The sequence below is a fragment of the Typopeltis vanoorti genome, chromosome 21 (genome assembly GCF_054136105.1).
Source record: "Typopeltis vanoorti isolate ZY-2024b chromosome 21, IOZ_Tvanoo_1.0, whole genome shotgun sequence".
NCBI lineage: Eukaryota > Metazoa > Arthropoda > Arachnida > Uropygi > Thelyphonidae > Typopeltis > Typopeltis vanoorti.
In genome coordinates, this window is record NC_143569.1 from 17,554,332 (window position 1) to 17,571,258 (window position 16,927).

The 16,927-nt window shown below is 34.5% G+C and overlaps 1 protein-coding gene across 2 annotated transcripts in view; it reads right to left on the minus strand.

The window, feature by feature from the left end:
• LOC150094651 (oxidation resistance protein 1A-like) overlaps positions 1-16,927 on the minus strand; it is a 308,638-nt gene that overhangs the window by 132,032 nt on the left and 159,679 nt on the right. The window contains exons 9-10 of one of the 2 annotated variants that reach the window (XM_090411008.1): positions 8,815-8,841; positions 954-1,116 (exon numbers count right to left, since the gene is read on the minus strand). In XM_090411008.1, coding sequence (XP_090267134.1) covers positions 954-1,116; positions 8,815-8,841 — 190 coding nt within the window. The remainder of the gene's footprint in view (positions 1-953; positions 1,117-8,814; positions 8,842-16,927) is intronic. The other variant, XM_090411009.1, reaches the window with a different exon arrangement.

Below are 16,927 nucleotides of genomic sequence, written 5' to 3' on the forward strand. Positions count from 1 at the left end.
TCATGTAGTACTACAACAGTATCCTGTATATACAACTTGAGAATAGATATGAAACATCAATCAGACCATTTTTTTTTTTAATAGGACTATATATTTTAAATAGTAGTATGTATGTTGCTTAAATTCACAGTTTTTATTATATTTCTACGTGAATATGAGATGATAAGAGCTGACATGCAACAAGTGTGACTTGCCTTGTACTACAAAACTAGGCATGTGGAGCATTTCATGCAATGCATGTTTTAAAATCAGATCTTTAATTCAAATAACACTAAATTATTATACTATATTTCTGTTTTCATCCATATTTTATGCTGGAGTGACATATGAATGAAAGCAAGTATGATGAAAACAAGCACCTGACTACTGTCAGCAAGATAATTCTTAGTACCTCCACAGGTCTGGCTATCACTGGTGAGACCATAGTCAAGGTCAAAACTAATCTACATGTAATCCTCATTGTATACAGGCAACATACGTGTCCTATGAAGGTGGTATGTTTTTTTGCATTATTGGATACAAAAAAATGTAACTTGATATGAAGTCAACAGACTGGAAAGAATGAAAATAATATGATAATTTACCAGGTGTAATATACTTCCCAACCCAGTGAAAAACTTGGCTATAAATATTTAAGAGACTAGCCACATTATGTTCAATGCCTACTGCATTCTTTTGGAAATCCCATAGATATTAACAGAAAATCTGAAAGAGTCCAAACAAATAGATGATTAATCTTTCTGTAAGTTATGTGTAACAGTAATTTCACAAAATAATCAAAGTATAGGTTATACAAACTACAGTAGTTTGTATAACCTACACTCTAGGACAAGTTTGTTTGGAGTTTTTCTTTTTTTTTTTTTTTAGAAGTGAGAAACATAAATCCAAATCATTCATCCAGTTAGTATCTCCTCTCTCTATGTATAGTGTGAAATAATAAGTTTTAAACTTACCTGTTGCGAGGTATGCTAAACCAATACTCTTTTTTTAATTTCTTCTTTCCATAATGCATTATAGGTGAAGTTCTTGCTACCTTTTTCTTAATGGGATATCCCATGCGAATACAGAGATAAAGAGGGGAATCATCACTTGACTGAGCTGGACGTGGAATAAGTTCTGAAATATTTTAAAAAAAATATGTTATAGACCCATTAATTTCTATACCTATCAGCATTTACAAAAATTTCACTTACTAATTCTGAAATAATAATACAAACATTAACGACAAATTTCAGTAGCTGAGTGCAGTTCATGGACAATTCATCATGGGGAAAATTCGCTAGAAAATTGAAGTCAGTTTGGTTTAACACGTGTTATGTAGAGGTGTGTGATATTTGATAGTAAATTGTATCTGAGAGATACCACAAACTCCGATGTCAGTATAGTATTGTTTTTTTTTTTTTTTTTTTTTTTTTTACCATTGAAAATGGCTGGAAAAATATATCAACAGGATAATCCATCAGATGTTGAAGAGATTCAGCGAATGTTACTCGAGTCCGATGATGAGAATGACAGTCAAATGCAAAAGTGATATTTGACAGTAAATTGGTGAGATACTGCAAACTCCGATGTCAGTATAGTATTGGTTTAGCTGTTTTTTTTTAATAATTTCGAGATTGTAACTGAAAATAAATAAACCATCATATTATATTTTTAGTGTTTTTTTTTTTTTAAGTTTTATCACATTCGAGTAATGAACGTATCTCTTGGATACACACGACCTAATCTGCAATTTTTTCGCCCACGACCTCTGCAGGGTTAACCTCCCAACTGGCCAGGACGTCTATATATGTCCAGCAAATACTGGATAAGAGTCAGACTACCTATCGAAAAAACATGGATATCAAGTGCATTTGACTGTCATATTCATTAGAAGGTGCGATAATCCTTCACGCTGACGAGAACACTTAACAAGATTATCTCGCGTACATAGCTACATTATTATTATTATTACAGGCAAAGGACTCCTTAGAATCATCGAGGGAGGCCCTAACATCATGTCAAGAACAACTATTCAACATTCACACAGTATCTATCAGACTTCGCTTTGAACTCATTCACAGTCATGGCAACCACAACAGACTCTGGCAGCTTATTCCACTCATTCACCACTCTCCAAGTAAAAAACCTAGCTCTAACACCCTTGCTAACCACACTCTTGCATAGTTTCCATGGATGGCCCCTAGTCCTCCCACAACCAGTCCTGTTCTCAAAAATATCTTCTGAATTGATCTTATAGAAACCCTTCAGTAATTTGAATGTCTCAATCATATCACCCAATTTCTGCAACCCACAAATCTTCGACCTGTTCTCAAAAATTTCATTCCATAGACCTGCTATCATCTTGGTCACTCGCCTCTGGATCCTCTCTACCTCCTCCCCATCAAGAAGAAACCCTGGCGCCCAAATCTGGGCACAATAGTCTAGATGGGGTCTTATCAAGGTTCGATACAGAGGAACAATAACTTGCTTGTCTCTGCTCATCAAAGTATTCTTCAGTAACCAAGTGATTTGATGAGCTGATTTAGCCACTTTTGCAATGTGCCCCCTAAACTTCAACTCCCTATCTACCAACACTCCCAAATCCCTGGCCTCGTCAATCTCCTAGAGTACAGTTCCACCAATACTACTGCTAATCTTTTCATCCCAAAATGCATAACCTTACATTTTGCTACATTAAGTTTGCTCACCCTGCCCCCCTTCAAAACTATCACATTTAACATCCATTCTGCTTAGCCCAGTCCTCCAAACTATCCAAATCATCCTGCAAAATTTTGACATTGTGCCTTCACTATTGCTCTACCCAACTTTACATCATCAGCAAACAAATGAACAGTAACTCTCAGATCCTTTCCTATATCGCTAATGAACAAATTAAACAATAGTGGTCCAAGAACAGAACCTTGTGGCACAAGTACCATTCAAATAACGTTCAATTACCTATTGCCAGAAACGAAGTTGCTTGCCGTTTTCTCAGTAACTGGAATCTAAATTATATTACCTACAAGTTACATTTATTTTTACTACCAGTTTTATCGTATAATTATAGTTTTTAATGCCAGTGCAAATAAGAGATCCTTTCATATTTCTTCACTTAAGATTTTATCACTCTGGATAACAATGCCATTATAATTTTTTCTTTTTTTTTGATAATTATCTCGGTCGCCAATACATTTTATTCTCCCAGAACTTGATTCAAGATAATTATTTTTATCAAATAATTACTTTATAATTTCATAAAAACCCGAATTTTAAAATAAATACAGCCTCCACCTGTTACAAATTGATTTCTTTATATTTGTTCATAATCTTAGTTAGAAAATTAGTTCACAGATTGTGTGAAGGTTCGCTCTTTTACGATATTACCTTATAGATAATCATATGTAAATCTTGAATCATATCACATAATGTATAATATTTATAATGTAATCTGTAGTTCTTTTCGCTTCTGGTTTCCTGGAATCGCTCATTACATATTGAAATGAACGACTATTATGAAGTAAACTGTTATGTACATATTTTCTGCTAATTTTGATATTATGCAGCAATTTTGAAGTAGTGATACTTTCCCTGCAGTTTATCATTCAAAACACGTATAGGTGCATGTGTCAAAATGAAATTTTATTTCCAAAATTTTCATAATAGAATTAAAATTGTATTTCATCTTTGATGGCTCATCCCCCCCCCCTCCCTTCCAAACTATTAAACACACAAATACTGCTAGGTAACGTGTGCACCTTCTTTTTATTTGAATTCGTTATTTTCCCAAAGTAATTGTACCAGATAACTTTTAATATATTGAAACTGAAATTAAATTGTGATTATTACAAATGAGCAAATTTTGTATATTTTCTCATTTATATTATTTCCCGATAAATATAAATAATTAAATTATTTATATGTGATACTGGGGAAATTAATTTTTAAAAAACAGTGTCATCATACAAAAGCAATATCAGAATAAAATTTTTAAAAAAATATTTTTTAAAAGAAATATATTTAAAAATTTTTCTTACATGGGAATTTTTTTTTTTTTCACATATAACCACGAATTTTCGTGCGATTAATTTTCCCCATGATTAAATTTCCAGTGATGAATAGTCTCCACTGAATTGTCTGGACACGGCTGAGTGCTTATATGTGGGGCAGAAATGCATATATGCAACTCTAGCCAGTAATATCCATAATAAAACCAATTTATTATTCTGAATGTAAATTACAGTCATAACAGAAATTCTTTGTAGATATCACCAAAAAAGGTTTTACATCAAAACCAGAGAGCAGACATTAATTGTAATATTTTTGGAATACTTGTGGTATAATTTTAAAAATAAGAATTTTTGCATTGTCATACACATACATAATACAGATCTAAATAAACTTGTCACACAGATTCTTTCTTACACCACCGTTACAACTCCATGGACAAGTGTTGAAGAATAGCAAAAACTTTGATATTTGGGGATGTACTTTTCAGTGATGGAAGTTTAGATCAGAGGATATCAAGAAGAATTTCATTGGGAAAAAGATTTTTTTTTTAACAGTGTAAGTATACTTTGGTTAAAGCGAGATCTCAATGAGCTTCAGATTAACAGAAGTTACTTTTTGTCCATTTATCTTATGATGCAGAGACATGACAAAAATACATAATACAGAAAATTAAAGTTATTTCTTTACTAGTTACATGACTATGAAATGAAACATTATTCTTTCCTGTTTATAAGAAACCTTCACACAGTGGAAGATACTTAACATAAGCAGTCATACCATCAACCATTCCAACAGTATAGAATCATTAGTGGGATATGTTCAGAGTTTCCTGATACATAAGGATTATCATCTAGTTCCAACCAGGAACATCATCCTTACTTTTGATTTAAAGTTGAAGTCATTATAATAATACATAATTACTGAAATTACTTATGTAAATTACTTATTTCTGTAGAAATTTTGGTGATATTTCATAGCCATTTTCGATACACAACAGTAAGAAGAGATAAATATAAAAATGAACAACAATTAGATTGAAAGCCCATGATATTATATGTGCTATTGACTGCTGGAGGATAACTCCATCAACATTAATAGGTATCAAGGAATGAATTAAAATTAAAAAATATATATTTTAAATTTAAATAACTAATTAATTACAATTTTTATGAAACACATAAATGGTGAACATTAGTTAAGATAACTTCCCAAAATTAAGAAAGTTCAATGCAATTGTTTTTGTTAAAGTTACGATTGTGAATGTGTGCTTCACAGCTTTCTTTATACAACCTTTTCAGAAGAAAATAACTTATATAGAAATTTAGTATTATTCCACTAAATTCTATGCTTTTTAGATAAATTATGCTAAACCAGATTTATTGGGCTCTTTAAGTGAAATATGTTCTTGATGTTCTTCCAAACAAATTTGTGCAGAATGACCAGTTTATCCATAATAGCATAGGCCACAAGAACAAGGGATTCTGTAAACTCTGCAAAGGACCTCCCAGATGAGTCTTTAACTCCATGAGGTCTTGGGTAATAATAATAACTCCCAGATAAGAGAGAGAGGAGGATATTTGTCTTTTGGGGAGACAAGAAGGTATTAAGTTTATGGACTGGATAGAAAGAGACCTGTAGGTCAATCTGGTGAAGAAGTCTTGCTATTTTTTCTGTCCTTTAACATATAGAAGACAAATTCTAGAAACTTCTTGAGAAGAAATAAGATGAAGATCATAATTATTGATTATTTTGTTGATAGTTTCTGCCTTATAACCATTAGAGATGAAGGTAGCTCTGATAACAGACAGTTAATTCTTTAGAAGAGAAATTTTACAAGCTCTGTCAACTAAAAATTTAACTACTCCATATTTCTGACAGAGGTGATAATGTAAGTTGCATTAAAACTTATCAAAAGCTTTTGCAAAGTCCAGCAGTATCACTATACACCTATTACCTTCAACCAACTCAGCTGTCACTGTTTTATAAGATGTAAATAAGTTACTGAGGCACAGCCTACCCTCCACAATACCACATTGTCTCCTATATAGTATCCCATTTCTATCTAACCATTCCAATATTTTGCTCTTGACCATGACTACTGTTATACTGATTGGTCAGTAATTTGCAGCATCAGTCTTGGAGCCTCCTTTATGCAATAGAACTATTTTCCCTTCTTTCTTTTTTGACCCCTTGGTACTAACCCACAGCCAAGACTTAAATTAAACAATGTGATCAAAGGCACTGCCAATTCCCTGGCACCTTCTCATAAAATTCGAGCTAGCATACCATCTAATCCTATACCTGTATTCACATCAAGGTTCTGTAATATGCTATGCACCTCCAGTTCATTTACCTCAGTTTCTATGTAAGCATTTGCCTCACTTCTTACTGCAATATCTCTCACCTGGATGATATACTCTTGCAAAGTGCTTACTTAGTAATTCTACTATTTCACCTGATTCAGTTACAGTCCCTCTCCTGGCATAAACACATCACATCAACAGTTTCCTCAGCATCCAAAAATGAGGCTTTTTTTTTTTTTTCATTCAAACTATTTCACACCCTACCAAAATTGTTAACTTTATACAAATCCCAAATCTATTCAGCCTTAGAATGCTGCTCACATGTTGGGGTAGTGCACCTAATACTTCTTGATGCTGTCCAGATGAGAGAAATCTGGCTTAGAGATGATTCCTTCTCGCAAATTTACTTCAACTCACAGATGCAATATTTAACCCTTAATAAGTTGCATGTTTATTTTTATTTTTTTTTTTGTTACATAATTAGTCGCATGGGGACTATCTGACCTCAAAATTAAAGTTTTATTTCTTTAATTTCAATATTTCTCATGAGAAATGTTTTATTTATTGTAAGGTTGATTTATGATGAGTAAAATGAAATAAATAAATCATTAATATTGCTTTATTTTTTATATTAATAATTAACATTTTTATCTTTAATTTTCTGTACAACTAATTGCATCTTACTGAAGAATGCTCATTGTAACAAAAGTTAAGACATTTTTCAAACTTTGATCTTATTTTAAACTCCTTCAATCTTGGACATATTACTAAGTGGCCCCAGCAATATCCAGAAGTAAAAAAAAAAATATCATTTGAAAAATACATAAGTAGTCGCATGGGTTCAGAATGTCAGAAATCACTCCTGACTCCAAAACTGATTGTACAGATGGCCAGCACGTGATCGATTCGGTGCAAGGGCAGCAAGAAACTCAGCTACTCAAAATTGCAACAAAATTCCACCATTGGTTTTGTCAGAAATCGAACTTGGGTGACAGCAGCATCAAATAAATCCCATGCAACTAATTAAAGGTTAAGCACTGTGTCTATTCTATAGGTACTTCAATGGTCATTTTCCATTGAACTAGCAACCATCATTCCTCCACTTTGTTGCACCTGTTAATACAAGAGCAACAGCTTCCCAGTATCTCTTTTCTGTGCAATCACACCAAACCTGCTTCTCCACTTCCTCTTTTATTCCATCTACTTTATCGTCTGGAACAGCCTTATTCACAAAGCATTCCCAAACAACTACAACCCTTCAAACAAACATGTCAATATACTTCTGAATTTGCATCTACATCCCACATGTGTGCTTGTACATCTCTCAACCACTTATGGATATGGGATCAATATAATTATATATATATATATATATATATATATATATATATATATATATATATGAAAGTGTTGATTATAGCGAGAGTTAGCTTTATGTCACATATTTCCAGCCATGAAGTGAAATCATTCTAACAAATATATATCTTTATGTTTGATTTAGTTTCATCTATGTAATTTATTTGAATTTTTGGCTGTTTCACAATATTCCTATAACCAATATACTGAAGAAATTGTCCGCAGAACATTTTTAATGTTCTGCAGACATATTTTAATGTAATAACAAAATGGTACTTCTGAAATTAGAAAATGCTGTTCAGACCTTATTTAATCTGTTATTGGTCAAGAGAGATTTTTCTCCCTCTCTGGATCATTTTCCAGTCACTTTTATTACAAACTCCTGCCTTGCTTATCTTTTCGCTGCCATTTTTTAAACAAATGCATGTCCTGCTGATCCTCCATCTCTTATTATAGTGTTAGAATGACAAAAACACCTCAGAATACTTTAAAACTGAACTGAACTGAACACTGTCTTGTATACTGCTAGTTTTCTATGTTGGCTTGTTTCTCCTTTCTCTCATTCAATATGAACTTGTTTAATTGGTCCCTACCATATCAAACTCACTTATTTCACCTCAATTTTCATATTCAATTGGTCCTCTTAATCATCTTCACTAAACATTTTATCTAAAATAGCTGGACATATATTTTTCTATAGCTTTGCCCACTGAGAATGCTGCTGATGTTTTCACTTTTGACTATTTTCACATATTTTTGTCTTTGTAATACTGACTCTCATGCCAAATTTCTTACAGCAGTTATTAAATTTGGTTAAGGAACCAAGAGGGCTTATTGGGAATTAAATGAAGGGTATAAAATATTTTGCACAAAAAATAATTAAAAAAAAAAGACTAGTAAAGGATAGTACACAAATATTATTACACATATTTTTAAGGTTAAAAAAAAGTTAAAATCAATTACTTTAAAAAACAATAAAAATCAACTGATTGAAGGTCATTTGGTCAACTATACTATATTTGTAGAAATAATTTATTTGCCAGGTTTCACATAGTATACTATAAAAACACAAATATTTAAAATGCATATTTCAAATATATAATTTTTCACTTTCCCTCTTTATCTACAATTACATAAACATACATTACATAACACATATACTAACCAAAATCCTCAAAGTGAAACCCAAGAGCTGTTAGCAGTAAAGAAAAAGGAAAAAAGGAAATTGTTAGTTCTGTTAAGACAACAAAAAAGAAAAGCTAATAAAGTAATGACAATAATCAGTAGAATTATGCAATTCACGTTAACAGCCTTTATTTTTTCACTGTAAAGTAGCAAATACAGCCAATAAGAAACTGACCTATTTCGTTAAAAATAAAATCAATGTAGTTTAAAACTAATACCTAGTTATGGTCCGAAAAGTTCTCGTCCTAACAATGAAAAAATAAATTCATAATTTCGAAATTATTTTTATTTTTCAACATAATCTCCCTTAAGACTAATACATTTATTCCAGCAATGCTCCAGTGCAATTATCCTGTCCCTGTAGTGGTTCTCAGTATGATCTGCAAAATACCCCTCTACAGTGGTGAGCTATGGAAATTTTAATAACGGGTTTGCATCGTTGGGCAAAAAAAAAAGTCTTATTTCACACAAAAACTTTTATTAATACAGCTTGTGTACAAATGCCAATCAAAAAGTATGAAAGGACAATCAACCTGTAAAGGTTATCATTTTTAAACAAATATTTCTTGATCTAAACATGAAATATTCGCACACAATCATCTGTGTTAATTTATCTTATATAAGAAAAACATTTAACTATCAAAATATAATAAGAATAAAATCTTTTATAATCGCACATATGAAATAGTCTGCATTTTTTATAAACAAAATAAATTTGTTTTGTTTGCGATAGAAGTTTTTATGACGAACAATCTATAAATAATAAATATTATCTAAACACAATAATAGTGAAATATGTTATATTTCTCTTTTGTTTTTATACTTCAAATGATAATCAACAGTTTTACCATACAATTGGCTACCAGAAGGGAGAGGGGTAAAGATAGCGCATGTGCTTATTTTATTTTCAAACTTGGGTGCATTCGTTATAGAGGAGTTGAAACAAGGCTACCATATAAGTTTGCTGCTTAATATATTTCAAAAAATTATGTTTTTTTTTTTGAAAAAAGAAAAACAAGGAGCTCACAAATTTGAGAAAAAATTAACCAAAGGCTCGTGCAAGCCCAGTATAGCTCACCACTGCCCCTCTACAGCTGCAATCACCTCTTGATTCAAAGAAAAACACTGACCAACAAGGAAGAGTTTTAGTTTTGGGAAGAGATAGAAGTCAGAGGGAGCCAAATCTGGGAAAATAGCATGGATGTTCCAACAATTCATAGTGCAGATTCCTTAAATTTTCCATTGCCAAAACACCTCTGTGGGCAGATGCATTGTCTTGATGAACGATATTTTTCTTCTGCAAATTGGGTCTTTTCTCATGGATTTTTTCGTCTAGTCTGATTAAAAGATCGGAATAATATTCCCCAGTTATTATTTTACCCTTTTCAAGATAATTAATAAACAAAATGCCTTTAGCATCCCAAAACACCGATGCCATGACCTCTTCTGCTGATGGAGCAGACTTTGTCTTCTTTGGAGCTGAACAACCAGCTTCTGTCAGAATCCAAATAGCAGTCACTGTTTTGACTGCTATTTGGATTCTGATGTGTAATGGTGAATTACAATTTCATTCATAGTAATAAATTGATGCACAAAATCAGTTTTATTTTTGTTCAAATGCTCCAAGCACTGTTCAGAGATTTTCATGCGAGTGCAATTTTGACCTGATGTGAGCAAGCGCAACACCCATCTTGCACAAAACTTTTTCATTTGCAATTCTTCCTGCAAAATATATCCTACACATTCTTTTGAAATGTCTATAGTCTCAGCAATTTCACGCACTTTGACTCGCCAGTCATCCAATACCATATCGTGCACTTGATGAATGATTACTGGTGCTGTTACACTTTTTGGACGTCCTTCACATGGATCAGCTTCAAGGCTGGTACAGTCACGTTTAAACTCAGAGAAATAGCCCATTTCTTAATTGTCGAAAACAAAGGAGAAGAGTGTTAAACCTTCTTTTACAAAGAATTTTATAATTGTATGATACTCAATTTTATCCATTTCAAGGGATATAGACAACACTTTGGCTTAAGACAGCTGTATAAAACAAACTACTTCATAGAATGATTTGCAATTTCACATGGATGCTTATGATAGATGTATCAACTTAGAAAAAAAAAAAATCTTGCCGATAGTGTTGCCATCTATGGTCGATGCCGAGAACTTTTCAGCATACCCTCAAAGTTTAAAATGCATTTTTACATTGGCATTTTGCATTAGCAAAGTACTACTTGATACTCCTGAACATAAATGGATGTACAAAGTTTGATTAAAACACAATTTTCAGATAATGAAATTCTGCATGTTTATGTTCTTAGTTAAAATGAAGCTGCACTTCAGTGATGATTTCACCATAACATTATAAATCATCAGTCTTGTTGTGGAACACTGTTATGAATGTGATTTCATCTGCTTAAACCTGAGATGCTTAAAACTGCAGACTTGTTTGCAATATGTCTCACTGAAACAATTATCCTAATTATTTTAATTATAATGATTTGTTCTTGTTGAGAGGTTATACGCTGGTTAAACATGATACCTAATATTTAAGGAATTGACAGCATATACTAGAAATATAGATTAAATAAACTTTAATATATACTTTCCAATATTTCGGCGAACGTCACGTTGCCATCTTCTTGGGAACTTACTACAAAGACACGTGCACACAAGTACTAATAACAGCAAATGAGACTGAAGCTAGGAAGCTAGCGTTTTCCTAAAGTCCTGATGGTGCCCCCTGGCGGGCTATATTGGTAGTTCTTGGCCTTTGGGCTGAAGTTCTTCTGATAAAAGTTTCCCAAATTTGGGGCAGTTTCATGCATCCAAATTTGTTGAGGTTTGGCATGTTCCTAAGGGCCGAGGCTGATTCCATGAATAGTCTTTCATACTTGAACTTGCTGCGGTGTATTACTGTGGCTTTCTTCCATCTTATTCTGTGGCGAGTATCCAGAGCGTGGTCTGCAAGCCCAGAGTGGCTGTACTGGTGAAATCGGATGTAATCCTTGTGTTCTGAGATTCTGATATTTGCTGTCCTGCCTGTTTGGCCAAAGTAGGACAGTTTACAGCTGCAAGGGACCTGGTATACACCAGGTAGGTCTAGGGGAAGTGGTTGGTCTTTGGTGGAGCAGATAAGGGATGCCAGTTTTCTATGTGGTCTGTAACAAGTGGTCAAGTCGTGTTTTTAGAATTTTATTGATTTTTTCCAAGGTGCCTCTGATGTAGGGAATAGTGATGGATTTAGAGTAATCTTTTTTGTGAATGGGAGGGGGTGGTGGGTTGTGGATAACTGGGTTAAGTATTTTTTGGAGGGGGTAGCCGTTGGTTGAGAAAGTGTCACGGATGTGATTTAGTTCAGTGGTTAGGGCTTGATCATTAGAACAGATTATTTTTGCCCTGTTGAATAATGTTTTAATAACTCCATATTGTTGTGGGGGGGGGGGGATTGTTGGTGAATGTATCTGCCTGTATGGGTGGGTTTTCTATAAACTGAGAAAACCAAGGTTCCATCAGGTTGGCGGGTGACTAGTGTGTCTAGGAAGGGGAGGTTATTGTTTTCCTCTTTTTCCAGGGTGAATTTGATTCTAGGGTGTTGGTTGTTCAAGTGTGTTAGGAAGGAGAGGAGCGAATCCGGGCCATGTGGCCAAATAGCGAAAACATCATCAACGTAGCGAAGCCATATGGTAGGTTTTTGTGGGGCTGAGTTTAAGGCTTTCTCTTCAAACATCTCCATGAAGAAGTTGGCCAAGGGTGGGGAAAGTGGTGAACCCATGGCTGTCCCCTCTATCTGTTTGTAGAATTTTTCCTGCCAAACGAAATAGCCTGAGTTCATTGTAAACTGAAATAGGGCTGAGATATCGGGAGGAAATTTAGCTTGGATTAGCTCTAAGGTTTCTTTGAGGGGGACATTCGTGAATAGGGAGGAGACATCAAAACTGACCATTATGTTGGAGTGTAAGGTTTTCTATACTGGCTTTGAAGTGGGCTGATTTTTTATGTGTGATGGTGTATTGCCAGTATAGTGTGAGAGCGCTTTGGCTAAATGCTTGGCTAGTTTGTAAGTGGGGGAATCAATGCCATCCACTATGGGACGTAATGGCACATTTTCTTTGTGTATTTTTGGGAGCCCATATATGCGGGGGGGGGGGGGGGTCTAGAGTTATAGGGTTTTAGTCTGTTGGTAATCTCCACAGGCCAAGAAGTGACCTTCTTAAGGAGCCTATGGAGTTTTCTAATTTGTGAGTTGGTGGGATTGTAATCAATGGGGAGGTAAGTGGAACGATCTAATAATAAAGCCTTGAGCTTTATTTCTCAGTTTATAGAAAACCCACCCATACAGGCAGATACATTCACCAACAATCCCCCCGCCCACAACAATATGGAGTTATTAAAACATTATTCAACAGAGCAAAAATAATCTGTTCTAATGATCAAGCCCTAACCACTGAACTAAATCACATCCGTGACACTTTCTCAACCAACGGCTACCCCCTCCAAAAAATACTTAACCCAGTTATCCACAACCCACCACCCCCTCCCATTCACAAAAAAGATTACTCTAAATCCATCACTATTCCCTACATCAGAGGCACCTCGGAAAAAATCAATAAAATTCTAAAAACACGACTTGACCACTTGTTACAGACCACATAGAAAACTGGCATCCCTTATCCGCTCCGCCAAAGACCAACCACTTCCCCTAGACCTACCTGGTGTATACCAGGTCCCTTGCAGCTGTAAACTGTCCTACTTTGGCCAAACAGGCAGGACAGCAAATATCAGAATCTCAGAACACAAGGATTACATCCGATTTCACCAGTACAGCCACTCTGGGCTTGCAGACCACGCTCTGGATACTCGCCACAGAATAAGATGGAAGAAAGCCACAGTAATACACCGCAGCAAGTTCAAGTATGAAAGACTATTCATGGAATCAGCCTCGGCCCTTAGGAACATGCCAAACCTCAACATATTTGGATGCATGAAACTGCCGCAAATTTGGGAAACTTTTATCAGAACTTCAGCCCAAAGGCCAAGAACTACCAATATAGCCCGCCAGGGGGCACCATCAGGACTTTAGGAAAACGCTAGCTTCCTAGCTTCAGTCTCATTTACTGTTATTAGTACTTGTGTGCACGTGTCTTTGTAGTAAGTTCCCAAGAAGATGGCAACGTGACGTTCGCCGAAATATCGGAAAGTATATATTAAAGTTTATTTAATCTATATTTCTAGTATACGCTGTCAATTCCTTAAATATTAGTTATCATATAATGATTAGGGTTATGTGCAGCCAAACTGTTTGACTGCATAGTTAGCATTTAAATTTTCCAATCCACAGGCTGCAGGTTTGAATCCCACCATAGGAATGGATGTTTTTGCTTGCCCTTAAGTACAAAAGAAATAAATACATCTCCATTTTGAAGAGTGAGAAAGTGAAAATCGAAAGTATAATACCTCAATATGGCAAAAATGAATTAAGAAAAAGGGTTATGATGGCAAACGATTTGATGCTGTGTAGAAGGAATGGATGCAATTTTTGAATGTGTTGAGCGAGTGTGAGTAAAAATGGATTTGTATAAGAGGGATGGCCTGCACTTGAATGTGTTTATTATTATACTGGTGAATCTTTGGACTCCATGGAGGTGTCCCACGGGAGACCCAATCTATCATACCTCTCCTTGAACCCATTAACAGACAAAGCACTCACAAATGACTCTAGCAACTCATTCATAACCCTCCAAGCAAAAAATCTAGTCCTCACACCACTACTAACCACACCTTTATTCAACTTCTAGGGATGACCCCTTGTTCTGGTTCCTCTAGCCAAGTGCTGAAACATTTCCCCTACATTTATCCTATGAAACCCTTTAAGCAACTTAAATGTTTCTATCATATCCCCTCTTTTTCTCTTATCAATCAACTGTTGCAATCCACACAGCCTCAATCTATCCTCATAGGGAACATCCCACAGGACATTCACCATCTTGGTCACTAGCCTCTGAATCCTCTCCACAGCTTTCTCAACCCCAAGAAACCCAGGGGACCAGACTAGAGCACAGTAATCCAGATGTGGGTGTATCAAGATCTTATGAACAGGAATAACAACTTCCTTTTCTCAACTTGTTAGTGTGTTCTTCAATAGCCAAGTAATCTTATAGATTCCTGGAATACAGTGTGATTAATGTGATACACGTCATGTAATCTATTTAGCCCAAAATGCATAACTTGACATTTCTCCACATTAAACTACTACCTATTATGTTTTGTCCATACTGACAGCCTCATTAAATCATCCTGCAAACTCTCCATATTGATTTGATTAACTATTACTCTACCTAATTTCGCATCATCAGCAAACAAGTGAATATTTACTTTCAAGTTATTTCCTATATCATTTATGTAATGATATAGGAAATTAACAGCAATGGTCCCAGTACTGAACCTTGTGACACACCATTAGTCAACTGTTTTTGCCTCAATTTTCTCTCTCCGCTTTTTGATATCTGTCCAGCAGCCACCCTCTTATTCCCCTCCACCACCAATTTGTTCTAATTTGCATAACAGAGTTCCAAGTGGTATTCTGTCAAATGGCTTTGCAAAATCCAGCAAAATCACCGTGTAGCCATTTCCTTTATTCAACTCAGCTGTTACTCTATTATAAAAAGTTAGTAAATTACTACGGTATGACCGATCCTTCACAAAGCCATGCTGGCCCTCATACAGTATCACCTATCAATTTTTTAATTTTTTTTAAAATTAATAATTAAAATTAAATTAAATTTTAATTTAATTTTTATCATCCATTCTTGAATCCTCTTTTTTACCAATTTTTTTTCATACTTTTACCACCATGCCTGAGATACTGATTGGTCTATAATTTGCTACTATAGTCTTAGAACCTCCCTTATGCAAAGGAATAATTTTGTTCTCTTTCCATTCCCTTGGAACTTCTTTAAGTCTTAGAGCTGAGACTTAAACAGCTTAGTCCAAGGCATTGCCAGTTCTCTTGCAAAACCCTAGCTGATATTCCATCTAATCCCACAGCTTGTATTTACATTGAGATTCTGCAGTATCGCAAGGACCTCCAAATTCATCCACCTCTGTTCCCACATTAGTGTTTCACATAGGTTAAAGCAGTAACTTCACCTAGGAAGGTATATGCTTGCAAAGTGGTCACCTTTTATTTCAACTATTTTATCTGCTTCCGTCTCCTCGTGACCATCATCACTCATTAAGGTTAATCTTCCATGGTGATTCTTCCTCTTACTTGCCACAAACAAAAGAACTCTTTGCAAGTTCCTTTCTCCTGCTTGGGTAGATTCTTCTCATAATCTGATTTTGCCTTCCATGCCATGCTGGTCACCTTTCTTGCCTGAGCTTTCTACTGTTCATAAGTTTGCTGGTCATCTTTCTCTTTATACTCCACATCTTCTTCTACAGTTCATCATCATGCATATCAAGGATTTAGGCCATGGCCTGTTACGGCCTTATTAGTCATCGTTGAATCGTTTAAGAGGACGTCCTGGTTTTTTTTTCCCTAATGGCTTGTATTTTAAGGTTTGTTTTGGTAATTTTTCTGTTTTCATTCTTTGAAGGTGTTCCATCCATTTATGTTTATATTTTTTAATTTTTTCTATTACTGGTTCTTGGTTTAATTCTTTCATAATTTCTTCATTTCTTTTGTGATCAAATAGGGTATACTTTGCAGTTTTTCTCATAAACTTCATTTCTGCTGTTGTTAATCTTTGTCTTTTTGTTTTATTGTTCAGATTTTGCTTCCATACATTAAGACTGGTAGTGCTAATGTATTATATACTTTTAGTCTGGTTTGTTTTTGAACTAGGTTTGGTTTAAATATAGAGTTAATTACACCTGTTATTTTTAAATATTTTGCAATTTTTCATTTATATCTTTTTCATTTTCATATGTGATCATACATCCTAGGTAGTTAAATGAATTCACCTGTTCTAAGATCTTGTTATCTATTACTATTTTAGTTCTTGCTGGATCTTGTCCTTTAAAGGCCATAGTTTTTGATTTTTCTGTTGATATTATCATACCATAATCTTAAGATATCTCATTTAGAT